At 46.8% G+C, this 13042-nt stretch overlaps 1 protein-coding gene across 15 annotated transcripts; it reads right to left on the reverse strand.

The window, feature by feature from the left end:
• Positions 1 to 197: 197 nt before the first annotated feature.
• LOC120822877 (uncharacterized) lies at positions 198 to 11243 on the reverse strand. 15 transcript variants are annotated; one of them, XM_040182834.2, is made up of 9 exons: positions 8861 to 10201; positions 8687 to 8757; positions 8544 to 8610; positions 7635 to 8057; positions 6010 to 6504; positions 5533 to 5932; positions 4303 to 4389; positions 1627 to 1698; positions 198 to 1552 (listed from the first exon to the last, which is right to left on the reverse strand). In XM_040182834.2, the coding sequence occupies exons 4-9, from the start codon at positions 8028 to 8030 to the stop codon at positions 936 to 938; spliced, it is 2067 nt and encodes a 688-aa protein (XP_040038768.2). In that variant the 5' UTR covers positions 8031 to 8057; positions 8544 to 8610; positions 8687 to 8757; positions 8861 to 10201; the 3' UTR covers positions 198 to 935. The 15 variants fall into 15 exon arrangements, with proteins under 15 accessions (XP_040038768.2, XP_077961999.1, XP_077961997.1 ...); XM_078105873.1 differs by having other exon boundaries at positions 8559 to 8610; positions 8861 to 9020; XM_078105871.1 differs by lacking the exons at positions 8544 to 8610; positions 8687 to 8757 and adding an exon at positions 10978 to 11243 and having other exon boundaries at positions 10180 to 10275.
• Between the last annotated feature and the right edge of the window lie 1799 nt (positions 11244 to 13042).

Raw genomic sequence — 13042 nt, forward strand, 5'->3', positions numbered from 1 at the left:
GAGTCATTTTCACAGTTCATGTTAAACCAGTTAACATGTTAGTTCATTTAAACAGGTCCAGTTAAACATTTTAAACCAGTTATCCCACATACACCAGTTAAACAAATTAGACCCGTTCAACATGTTAAACTAACTAGTTGAAACAGTTCAACCCATTAGTCCAGTGGGACCAAAAATCAGACCAGTTAAAACATATGTATACATAAGTATTTACTATAGTACTGTGTATTATACTACCAGGACTTTTACTGTGTACAATACACAAGTTACTTTACTAAGTCGTTGACTATTTATTGATTGATACATTAATCCAGAGGTCTTCAACAGGGGGTCCGTGGAGGTACTGCAGGGGGTCGCAAAACCTTTGGATGAGAAGACAATCTTTTTTTCAACCAATTTTCTTTCCACAAATTCAACTGTCATCAGAATTGTATTTAAATACACATTAACATGAATCCAACATGTTGTAGAAACCGATACATTGATGCAGGAGACGTTGTCTTTCAGTCCCTCAGCAGCTCTCAAGCTGGACACCGGTTCACTCATCACGCTGATACGACATCACAGCCAATCAGATCCGTTCGTGCTCACGTCTAAAGAGCGCGGAACTCAAAAATAAAAGATGGCGGACCAAACGCCGTAGAACAGGGGGTCCCTGCTCCATCTCGCCATCAGTTCGGGGGACCTTGGCCTGAAAAACGTTGAAGAGCCCTGCATTAATGTGTTCATAGCTTCAATGTTGCAGCTCCTTAATAATATGGAACTATACAATTAGTTTGTCTTCATAATATCAATACTTTGAATAACTCAGAGTTTATTAGTTAAGAATCTCATTCATTAAAGAAGCTCTGAGAAGTAGAAGCAGACACACACACACTAAACAAGGCCTGTTGGTTCCCCATTGAGACCTTGTGGTTCCTAAGTGGACCGGTCCATCAGAAGTAGACCAGTCCGGAGTGTGCATTGTGGGGTTGTCCTGGTGGAACCTCCTGTAGCATGTTCTGGTCCGTATGTCTGCTGACAGTGTGGTACTGGACTGACCCGTCCAGCAGCTGGAGGTACGGACTCACAGGGGGGTCCAGCAGTCCTCGGTGTGGACCGTCAGGTCCATAAGCTACAACCGTCAGAACAGAAGTGTCGCGGTCCAGGTCAGTCTGCTCGCCCATGTGGTGCAGCTGTTTCTTGTGGGTCTGAAGGTGGTCCTGATTGTCAAACTGGCCCTGGTACTGCTGCTGCTTCTTCAGATTGTTGGTGTGGTCCTGGTACTGTTGCTGCTTATTTTGGTTCTGGCTCTGCTCCCCCTGGTTCTCCTGAAGGTCCATCTGGGTATGGAACTGCTGCTTCTTCTGGCTCTGGATCTGGTTGTGGACTTGGTTCTTGACGTCTTTCCAGTGTCGCCCTCTGAGGTCAGGCTCCAGGTCTAGACAGCGCTGGCAGACTTCCTTCCCCGGAACCGACTGGACCAGCACGTAGACTCCCAGCTGTCTCCAGACCGCCTCCTTCTCAGCAGAAGACCAGGGTCGACGTTGGACCTTTCCAGGAGCCACAGGGACTGAAAGACAGAAAATTGATGACAAATGAGGTCTCAGGCCAGTGATGTGATCAGCAGAATACAGGAGAACCCACCAGCAGGGGTCTGCAGCCTGGACTCCCGTGAACTCATGTAGGTCGACGTTCTGGGTCTGCTTGGAGACAAAACTACAAACGAGACAGACGGTCAGAATGCACCATCTAGTCGACGTGTTCTGATAAAGGTTGGTCGTCTGGGGTCAGAGGTTAGAATCAGGATGTAGCCTCTGGCCTGGGGTTGAGATTTATTTATTTTGCAATGCAAACCAATCAATAATTGTACTTTAAGTGAGCAGAGAGGCTCATTTCCATCTGCTGTCCCCAGCCAGACGATTGACGGAGAATAACAAAAGGAAATTAATTCAAATTCATGGACTGACAAAGAACAGAAAAGTGTACGACAATAGACCAGACAACAGAATGCAGCCTGCGTCAGGCAGAACAAACACACCTAAGCACATATACAGCACAACACTGAAGCACGTCACATACACAGAGAGATAATAACACTGAACAAGACGTACATCTAAGCAAGCAGAGGTCCGTTTCAAGTAGGAGGTTTAACAAACTCAGTCAAACTCAGAGTTGATTCACCCGGAGACGAGAAACTGACTTTCTGGTCTCAGAACTGCTGTTCAGAGTTGGTTCATTCAACTCCAGTAGGTTGACTCAGAGTTGAGCGTGTGCATCACCACAGTATGAAGGCAGCATGAATGGAGCCACGATACTATCAGTTACCATGACAACCACCACAAACAGTATATTCACACCTATTGAGCTGTAAATAGTAATGCAAGCGGACGGCGAGGATGAACCTGTAACTAGGAAGTAAAGCAACACGCTGCTGCAGCAAATGACAGAGAAACGGCGTAAGTTACAATAAAGTGTTGACAGTTAATATTTAATGTACACTCATCATAATCCATACGTTTTACTCATTTCCAGTGGGAAAATAACATTTTTTACATTCTGTTAGAATGCACTAAATACGCGCTTGAAATACCCACTCATGCTCATATTTAGATTAATATCGCTGGTAAAAACTAGTATTGAACCTATAATATGTTTTATTCAGGTGCCGGTTGGAGCGAGGCACACGTTTCTCACGGCTCTGCATACAGCAGCTTTACGAATATTCTCTGCAGCACCGATGTAAAGGAAAATGCCGTTTGCAAAAAAAGTAATACACGACACAAAGATGCTCGTATGTGAGATCTTGTCCACGATGAGTGACATTAGTTATATGGACGGGTGAGGTTAGGAGCCAGGTACAAGTTTCTCACGGCTCTGCATACAGCAGCTTTACTAATATTCTACTGTTGTAAAGGAAAACACGTGATACTACACAAAGAATGTACTCGTATGTGAGATCTTGTCCACGATGAGTGACATTAGTTATATGGACGGGTAAGGTTAGGAGCCAGGTACAAGTTTCTCACGGCTCTGCATACAGCAGCTTTACTAATATTCTACTGTTGTAAAGGAAAACACGTGATACTACACAAAGAATGTACTCGTATGTGAGATCTTGTCCACGATGAGTGACATTAGTTATATGGACGGGTAAGGTTAGGAGCCAGGTACAAGTTTCTCACGGCTCTGCATACAGCAGCTTTACTAATATTCTAATGTTGTAAAGGAAAACACGCAACACTACACAAAGAATGTACTCGTATGTGAGAGCACGTCCACGATGGGGGACGTTAGTTCTATGAGGACGGGTGAGGTCATGGACATTTTTGATGGACTGTGAAGAAAAACGATAGCGTTCAAACAAGTAGTCATCTGGAAATGAGAATATATCTAATCAGGCCTCAATATTCTCTCCAGACGCGTTTAACGAAGTAAAAGCGCTTCTTCATCAACAGGATCGTCCAGAAAGCACTTTAGTCTTTAACGTAACAGGGATCTTATTTTGTTCATATGTGTAATACAGAATGAATGAATGAGGAAAGTAAAGCGCGCTATGTGATTGGCTGGGCTGCTGTCAGAGGGAGGAGCCTGTGGAAGGAGAAAGAAAACCTGCTCCCGACCAGGTGATGTTCACAGGCTCAGTTACCGTGGTGACTGAGCCGGAGCTTCAGTTACCGTGGTGACGGACCCGGAGCTTCAGTTACCGTGGTGACGGACCGAGTTTTCCTCATCTCAGGGTGAACAAACTAAACCCACTTCTTGAAACGGACCCCAGGACAGACACCACATTAATGTGTGCACACCTGAGTGGCAACAAGCAAATCCTTAAGGTTGTATTTCAAGATTGTGTGTGTGGTGGCTGAGCATTCCACGAGTGAGCTGCCTTCATAGAGAACGTAGGTTTTCTAAATGAGCTTGACCGCTTTATAATAACACAATCACGTCTTGAAGCAGATCTAGTGAATCTGCTGCTTTGTTAAATAAAACCACTAAGTGGAGGCGGGGCCATTTCATGTAACGGTTTAAAAACCACACACACTGAATTTAATGAGGTTCTCCCAACTCAGGATATGGTGTTTGGTGAGAATATTGCAGTGACTTTTGTTTTTGGAGAATGTGAATAGATTGAAATGTTGTGCTGCTGGCTTGTGCTCAGCTGGTTAAGCAGTAGCTCCAATTTCAAGACCTTTTTCACATGTTTTTCCCCATTTTTAAAAGAAGTAAAATACATTTGAAATGATAGTGACACTTTCAGACAGTGCATTCCAATTGGACATTACTTAAACCCCCAAATGGGTGGTCGTCAGCATCAGGACTCACCCTCTGGTCTGAGGTCAGCGGGGTCTTTACACTTCCCACCTCTAGATGGGACCAATCGTTTCTTCAGCTTGGCTCGGACCGCTTCGTCTAGAAAACAAGCTCAGCCACTCAGCGATGGAGACCCCTGAACCGCAAACTCTCAAGTAGGGCTGCAACTAACGATTATTTTGATAAAAATCGATTCATCGATGAATTGGATGAAAAAAAAACAGCATCAAAAGGCTTTAATTTGCAACCCTTCATTCTAAAAAAGGACTGCAAAGATACTTCAGAAAGCACAGGTTGCTCCTTGAACATAATCATTTAGAAAAAATAAAGAATACAAATCACAAATCAGAAAATGTAACAGGGTTTGTTTTAATGTCAGAACTTGTTCTCTATACTACTCAAACACCCCCATGTTCACGTGGAGCTTATTCATTAAATTATTACAATCATTGTAGTGCAAATAAATGTACACACCCAATCCCCAAGTACAGCTACAAAAACAACTAAGTGCTATGAGATGAATTTAAAAGGCCATTTGTAAATAAATGCATTAGGCTTCTTAGTTCGCCGCGCTGGTTTAATGGAACACTGCGTCTCCCTTTACAGGCGTAACATCAACTACCGTATAACCCACAGTATGTGCGCAAGCGCACTAGACTACCGTATATGACAGCATTAAAAAGAACACCACACAAATATATAGGTCAACAATAACAGATATGGGACAAAGCACAAAATACAACAGATTGAAAAATGAAAGGTCCAAAAGAGGCGAGTAAATAGAGACGTGTCTTAGTCTTGCTAACTGCTTGACTGCAGTTATTAGCGAGCTAACGCTAGCTTGATCAGCTGGACGACAAGTAAACAACAGCAGCGCTGCTGGAGGCTCCTTACGTTCCTCACGTCCAAACGGGACAACGTGGTGCTCCCGTGCCAGGTTACATGTCGCATTGAGTGTGACAGTCACTCATTTCGGTTTTTAGCAGCGCTCTCCCGCCACACATCCCCTTTCTCACACAAAAAAACCCCCGAATCGGACTTCAGTTCCTCTTTAACCTCCCTGTGCGCCGTAGCATCCATCTCCGCAGCTCATTGAGTGACGTAATAATCGCGAGACACAACGGATCAGTATTGAAATTCGTCGCCAATGCTTTTAATAAATGGAATTTCATCGATTCCTTGTTGCAGCCCTACTCTCCAGGTTCAGTTAAATGACCCCCCGCAGCTAGCTGCCATGGTTACCTGTGTTGGAGTCGGGGCTCTGCAGCCCCAGCTGGTCCCACTCCCTCCCCAGCATGTGGTAGAAGTCAGTGGTCTTGGCCGCGGCCTCCACGTCTCCGTCCTGGAGAGTCTCTCCGATCGCAATCTCACAGAGAGTTTTCAGCGTGGTTTTCACCGCCAGTGGCGGGCGACTCCACCGGTAGCCGGCCGCCTTCCTAGCGGCGGACAGAGACAGGGCGAGGCGGCCCGGCGCAAGGAGGTCCTGCAGGTTCTGGACCCCAGAATCTAGAGACTTAGCGGCTAGAAGGAACCGGCCGAGCTCCCTCAGCTTCTGACTGACGTAGTCGTACCTCCTCTGGCTGCCATCTTGATTTCCCATCAACTTGTTTCCGTATTTACAAATCAACCAATCAGATTTGACCTGGCGAGGGTGAGGAATAGCGAGTTAACACGGAGACAGACGGGCAGACAGACAAGCAGGCAGACGGACAGACAGACCTGGTGTGAGACGTGGTCCTGGTTCATGCGGTGCAGAACTTCGCTGCAGCTCTCCGATGCTCCGCTGGAAATCGGGAGGAGGCGGGATGCTGCGGCCTGGACCCTGTTGCGCTTCCTGGGCTGGTCCGCCTCTGGGTGAGAGGTCTCGTTTTGATTCACTGTGGGGTCAGATGTCTGGCCCTTGGTAGTTGTGTCTCCTGAGGGGTCAGAAGGTGCATCCTCGGTGGACGCGTCGCTCCGGTCGGCTGTTGGATTACAGGCTGATTTACCTGCGGAGTCAGAGTTTGTGTCCTTCGTCAGGTCAGAGGTAAACTTAGTTGTGAACTCTTTTGGGGGCTCAGAGGTCATCTTCTTGCGACAGGAAGCTTGATGTTTCCAGAGATCAGCACGTAGGAAAAAACCAAGGCAAAGCGGGCAGGGAAGATAGTTCCTGGCATCAACGTCCTCTGAGGGCTGACGCCACGGGACAATCTCTCCGGTGCCCTGTCGGATCACCTGAGGGACAGACAGGCAGACAGACAGTCAGGCAGACTGGTGGATAGTCCTGAATATTATCCGTTTCCCCTATCATTATAAAAGTGGGGGGGAGCACCCGGTCTTAGGTCCTTAACGACTTGTTCTGGGGGGAAAACAGAGGAAAGGCATGACAGGGCAATAATGCTTCCCAGTTGTCTCCCATGTCACCCTCTATATCCCTGTCACCTCATGATTGGGTTGATGGGCTGCAGGTGTTCCCAATGCCAGTTGCCAACCGGTTGCAGCCCATGCACTGGGTAACACCCCCCCTCTATCACCTCCCCCAACCTGATCCACCGTCTTGGCTTGACCCCTCCTCCTGGTTTGCCACAGTACCTAAATCAGAGGTCACTAACTGGCGGACCGCGGTCCAGATCTGGACCCAGAAGCCGTCCCATCCGGACAAAAAGTTTAGAAGTTTGTAAGTTAAACGTGACGGTGCACTTTTCAACTGCGCAGCTTTGGTCTTCTTTACGGTAGTGGCTTAAATCACAGACCAATTGCATTAGAGGTAAACCATCCCACGTGATACCACTCGACCAGGTCTTTGCATTCCAAAACTGCTCAATTGTTAAAATGTGTGTATTTACTATTTATAATTTGCTGAGACTGTCAAAGCAGCACGGTGGCGTGGTGGTTAGCACTGTCGCCTCACAGCAAGAAGGTCCTGGGTTTGACTCCGCCCAGTGGCCTTTCTGTGTGGCGTCTGGGAAAGACTCCGGCCCCCTGTGACCCTGTGTGCAGGATAAGTGGTTTGCAGGTTGATTTACTGACAAGTCCAGATATGTCTTATATAGATATTTCTTGTTTAAATGCAGCCCTACTTTTATTTTACTTGAGAGAACATTACTTATATTTGCAGTCACACATACATGTTCAGTCCTTCAAATGTTCTATTTGATCACACTAAGTAGTCACATTATGATCTTCCGTACCTTTGCTGCTAGACATTTTCTATAACTGGACCTCTTCATATTTTAGTTGAAGACCCCTGACCTACATGGTCTCCTCTGCTCTCACACACACACACACACACACACACAGGTGGGAAACTGTGATACAGGTACTTTATTCTGGCTGTTAGCAGACAGACAGGCAGGTAGACAGACCTCGATGTTGTGCATGTAGTTTCCCCTGCAGCGTAGATGCTCCAGCAGAAAGTGGCGCTGTTTGGAGCCGGTCGGCAGCTTGCCGGCGGCCGCCACTTCCTGTTGGTCGCCGTGTTTGGTGAGCAGGTGCCGAGCTATCTTCACCTGTGGCTGCCGGCAGAACACGCAGTAATGTTTCTTATCCCAGCGCCGCTTCCCGTCGCTGTACATCCTCTTCACCGTAACGCCCTCCTGCTTCTTCTCCTTGTTGCCCCGCCTTTTATCTCTAAGACGCCGCTGCTTCTCTGCAGGGCCCCTCCTCTTTGCTTTCTGGCTCGGCCGGTGGCCGTTAGGATTCAAGGGTTCTTCGTCAGAAGACGTCTGTCCCGAAGCTTGGATCTTCGTCTTGTTCGCCATCAGTGTGGTCTCCACGGCAACGGAGCTCTGACAATGACAAAAATACAGGTAAATATCACCGTGGGGCAGACAGGTGTGATCATTTCTGATTGGACCATTTAAAGCACTGCGTCTGGAGTGGAAGTCAGGTCAGGTCTAACCTCAGGGGAACACGACTCAATTCACAATTTCACTTCTGTTTTTTTTTTCTCCATCAAGAAGAACCCATCCGAACCCAACCCCATCCGAAAATACACCGGGGATTAAGCCATCGCGTTAATGTATAAAGGGAGAATTTCGTTTGTGCGACTTCTGCTCAGTAGAAATAGATTTAGAAAAGCTATAGAAAAAAAAGAGCACCGATGGAGTTTTAGATGTTATTGAGAAATTAATCATACTTGCGTAATGTGCTAGAAAACCTGACAGAACTATGTAGAGCATGTGGGGATGCACAGCAACGTCCAGGGACAAAGGTAAGGTGATGGGTAAGATTCTAAGGTACAGTTCTGTAATCTTACAAATGTAATATATTACTCATCAATGCTTCTCCTCAGATCCAGTGTGCAACATCAAAACATCTGCTCCACCATTCGTCTCCTTCCTGTTGTCAGAAAAGAGACAATCCAATCAACAAGGGTGCAAATGAACTTAGAGAACCCCCCCTGGCTACGTCTCACCTCTGATAATCATCTTGCTCAAAACATGGTGTCCTAAAACATTCGTCTAATCTGGGTTGAATTGAAAGGGTCTAAATAGAGAGAAGTGTACGATTACAAACAGGAAGATCATTTATATTGTAAAAGTAAGAATACGGTGGAAGTTTGCCATCACTGCCAGTGTCCACTCTGCACCTCCTGCCTGACAGCCATCAGTCTTTGTGCTTTGTCTCCTCACAGGTCACCATGGGTCACGGTTCTATCTGGACCCTGGTCTTGCCTCCTTCTGTGGTTCTGTCCATTGAATATTTTGTAGCTCTTATGATGATCATTCTGTACATCTATTGCACTTCTGTCCATCTTGGGAGGAGGATCCCTCCTGGTTTGCTCTCCCACAGGTTTCTTCCTCTTTTCTCCGTTAAAGGGGTTTTGGGGGAGTTGTCCCTGGTTCGATGTGAGGGTCCTGGGACAGAGATGTCGTGTATGTGCAGATTGTAAAGCCCTCTAATGCTAATATTTGACTTTGGGCTGGACTAAATAAATGTAATGGAATTATAACTGTTTTTGCTCTTTTAGATATTGTATTGCTTCACCCTGAACCAAAAGGTTTCCTAGCCGCTGACGGTGTACAGTTTAATGATAGAAAACAGCATATTTTAATACATATATGTTCTTTAATGTGTTTCTTCATACGTGGCAGTGATGTAGTGCTCTCTTATACAATCGTAATCGCTACAATGGATATGTGATGGATTTTGAACATTTTCAGCAATATGTTTGCGAATGTGTGACGAATCTGCTGTTACCTGTTCCTCGTACGTGACGAGGAACAGGTAACAGCAGATTCGTCACACATTCTGAGTTAGCCTGAGTTCTGAGTTAGCCGGATCATTTTCAGGATGAGCGACGCAGACGCAGACGCATGCGCATGCGCCGGCCTTAACGTGTCCCTGCGTGTCCCTGCGTGTCTTTTCACACCTCCTTGCGTCTAAAGCGACGCAGCCTCCCGCAGCGCACCGGGCTGTGATCGGTCCGCTGACTACGTCCTTTACGGAGTCTCACATCTCCGCTTTCACAGCCCGATACGGACATTATTAAAAGGAAGAATGTTTACGAGAGAACGGATCAGATTGAAGAGCTTTTTGTAGTCGTCATCGGCGGCCCCTCGGCCGACAAAAAGCGACGCAAGCCGAGAAAAACGGGTGGACGCAGTGCGTCGCTCTGAAAGCGCAGAAGCACAAACTGGGCTTTAGTTGAACCACGTACGAGAACCGGCTCCCTGCAGCACTGGACCGGTCCGGGACGGACTCCGGGTCCTGCTCCAGCTTCCCCCGCGTGTCCAGTTGATGACGATGGAGGACTGCGTGTCCGATAATGGAACCGTGTTTAAATTCCGATTAGTTGCTGAGCGCCGGGAGCCAGTGACGTCACATAGAAGCACCGGTGAACCGAGCAGCTGATTAGAAAAAGACTGTAACAGAAAATCCACTTCAAACACCTGAAACGCTCCTCACCTTCTGACGGCAACCTTCTTCTTCTTCTACTTCTTCTTCTTCTTCTTTGGTTGTCTTTATGTGTCCACTCAACACACCGCCATCTATTGGTCGAGACTGTAAATGACATCATAGAGTATTTACCATATTATAGTAATGTCATCAAAGTCCATAAGAGTGTAAAGACTCTGTGATGTACAGTCTATAATGTAGACTGGTCTGATATGGTCTCAATGATTGGAAACGCACACAGAAGGTTTACAAATGCATTCCAATGCACACATAGATCAATTACGATTTATATTTACATTTCTCTGCGGATCGCTTCACATTTGTTTGTTGTTTTTTTGAGAGTAGATTCACAAATGTACTTTTTTTCAATCAGATGTCGCCCTCATTTTCAACCAATCACGTGAGCGCAGCTCTCCCCTCCCCACGAGATTGCAGGTGATGCGACGGGTCAGAGGTCAGCAAACAATGACGTCTGGTCGCGACGGCGCTCCACTTCAAATGTACGTGAAACGTGATTAATCAGGTTGGACTTGTGAAGTATTTTGCAGCATTTTAGAAGTCACGCATTTCGGTCTCTTGTCACGCACTCCCGCCACACATCCAATTCCTCACGCCAAGGAATCGGTCCCCGAGCCGTAGCGTCCGCGGCGTCCACTTTATTTACTTTTATCTACAACACCAAATATAATTGAACAACAAAACAGCGGTAAAACGATGGTGAAACACTAGTAGGACACTTTCTAGACACTGTAGGCGGACTCGTCCCCACCACAGATCAGTCCAATGAGGGTGGTGTCATCCACAGACCTCAGGAGCTGGACGGACTGGTGGCTGGTGGTGCAGCGGTTGGTGTACAGGGAGAAGAGCAGAGGGGACAGAACGCTGGTGTTGAAGTCCACAAACAGGATCCTGCCGTAGGTTCCTGGGGAGTCCAGATGTAGTGGAGGGCCATGTTGACCGCATTGTCTACAGACTACGTAAACCGTAGTACTGTATGAGTAATAGTACTGTGATAAACAGCAGTGTTGTGTGAGTACTAGTATTCTGATAAACAGTAATAGTGAGTAAGTACTAGTACTCGTTATCAGTGGTGGCCCAGCCAGTGTTAATTTCGGCGACGAACACTATGACGAAACTTTTTCGTTAACAAACCTTTTTTTCATGACTAAGACGAGACTAAAACGTGACGAAAACAATCTTAAAAAATAAAAACTATGACTAAATCTATTCTAACTTTCGTTAACGAGACGAACATGTTCCATGTCGAAGTGTCCCTGAACAGGACACCTGACCCCTAATCGCAGGACACCTGACCCCTAATGGTTTAAAGTGTAACGTAGGTCGCTTTGGATAGAAGCGTCTGCTAAATGACCTGTAATGTAATGTGGGTGACGAAGTCACGATACTTTTCCCCCTAAATCCGCACGCAGCCAACTGACAACAAACAGACAAAGTACGGCGGATATTAACGCGTCATGATGACGTCATCCACCAACCCTCATCACAGCGGTGGTTCTTGTGCACCGACTACGGACCGCGGCGACTATTTTAGCTTCGTTGAGTTTGAACGTGGCTTCGTTAGCTTAGCTCAGCTGTCTCGGTTAGCTGCCTGTTAGCTGCCTGTTAGCTGACTGTTAGCTGCCTGTTAGCTGCCTGTTAGCTGCCTGTTAGCAGGCTGAAGCCGCGCTGCTTCACAGAAACATGAAGACGCGTTTAAAGACCGTGGGACCTTTCTGCTCTGTTCTCTGGCGACGGCAGGCAGCGTTTCCTCGCTGGATGAGACGCTCCGTCACAAACGCGTCTAACGTAATAAACTCATTGCAGGTTCTGAAGCCAAGAAACTAATGTATTGCAACGATTGTAGGACGTTAAGGTCTCTTTTGTTGGGTCAGTGGAAACAATAAAGGACCATGACGTGTCAAAAGCATTGCAAGTAAACAGACAAAGACAACAAAGTGTTGCGTTTAGGTCCCTGGTCCTCATCAAGTTGTTACACCTTTGACAATTTGTTAAATTGACTTGCAAATAAATGCTTTGCTATTTGTTCAAATCCAAATCCTTTCATGTGATGATGTTTCACACGTCATTTATATCAGCTCACAAACACTTCAACCGTTTGTTCTTCCTCCGTCACATTTTACAACCCACTGTGGCCGCGAGTCAAAACGTTTGCCGACCCTATAGACCTGTCCTAGGAGGGACATCTATAGACCTGTCCTAGGAGGGACATCTATAGACCTGTCCTAGGAGGGAAAGCTATAGGCCTGTCCTAGGAGGGACATCTATAGACCTGTCCTAGGAGGGACATCTATAGACCTGTCCTAGGAGGGAAAGCTATAGGCCTGTCCTAGGAGGGACATCTATAGACCTGTCCTAGGAGGGACATCTATAGACCTGTCCTAGGAGGGACATCTATAGGCCTGTCCTAGGAGTGACATCTATGGACCTGTCCTAGGAGGGACATCTATAGGCCTGTCCTAGGAGTGACATCTATGGACCTGTCCTAGGAGGGACATCTATAGGCCTGTCCTAGGAGGGACATCTATGGACCTGTCCTAGGAGGGACATCTATGGACCTGTCCTAGGAGGGACATCTATAGGCCTGTCCTAGGAGGGACATCTATAGGCCTGTCCTAGGAGGGACATCTATGGACCTGTCCTAGGAGGGAAATCTATAGGCCTGTCCTAGGAGGGACATCTATAGACCTGTCCTAGGAGGGACATCTATAGGCCTGTCCTAGGAGTGACATCTATGGACCTGTCCTAGGAGGGACATCTATAGGCCTGTCCTAGGAGTGACATCTATGGACCTGTCCTAGGAGGGACATCTATAGGCCTGTCCTAGGAGGGACATCTATGGACCTGTCCTAGG

This window comes from Gasterosteus aculeatus, chromosome 7, assembly GCF_964276395.1.
Source record: "Gasterosteus aculeatus chromosome 7, fGasAcu3.hap1.1, whole genome shotgun sequence".
In the NCBI taxonomy this organism is placed as follows: Eukaryota; Metazoa; Chordata; class Actinopteri; order Perciformes; family Gasterosteidae; genus Gasterosteus; species Gasterosteus aculeatus.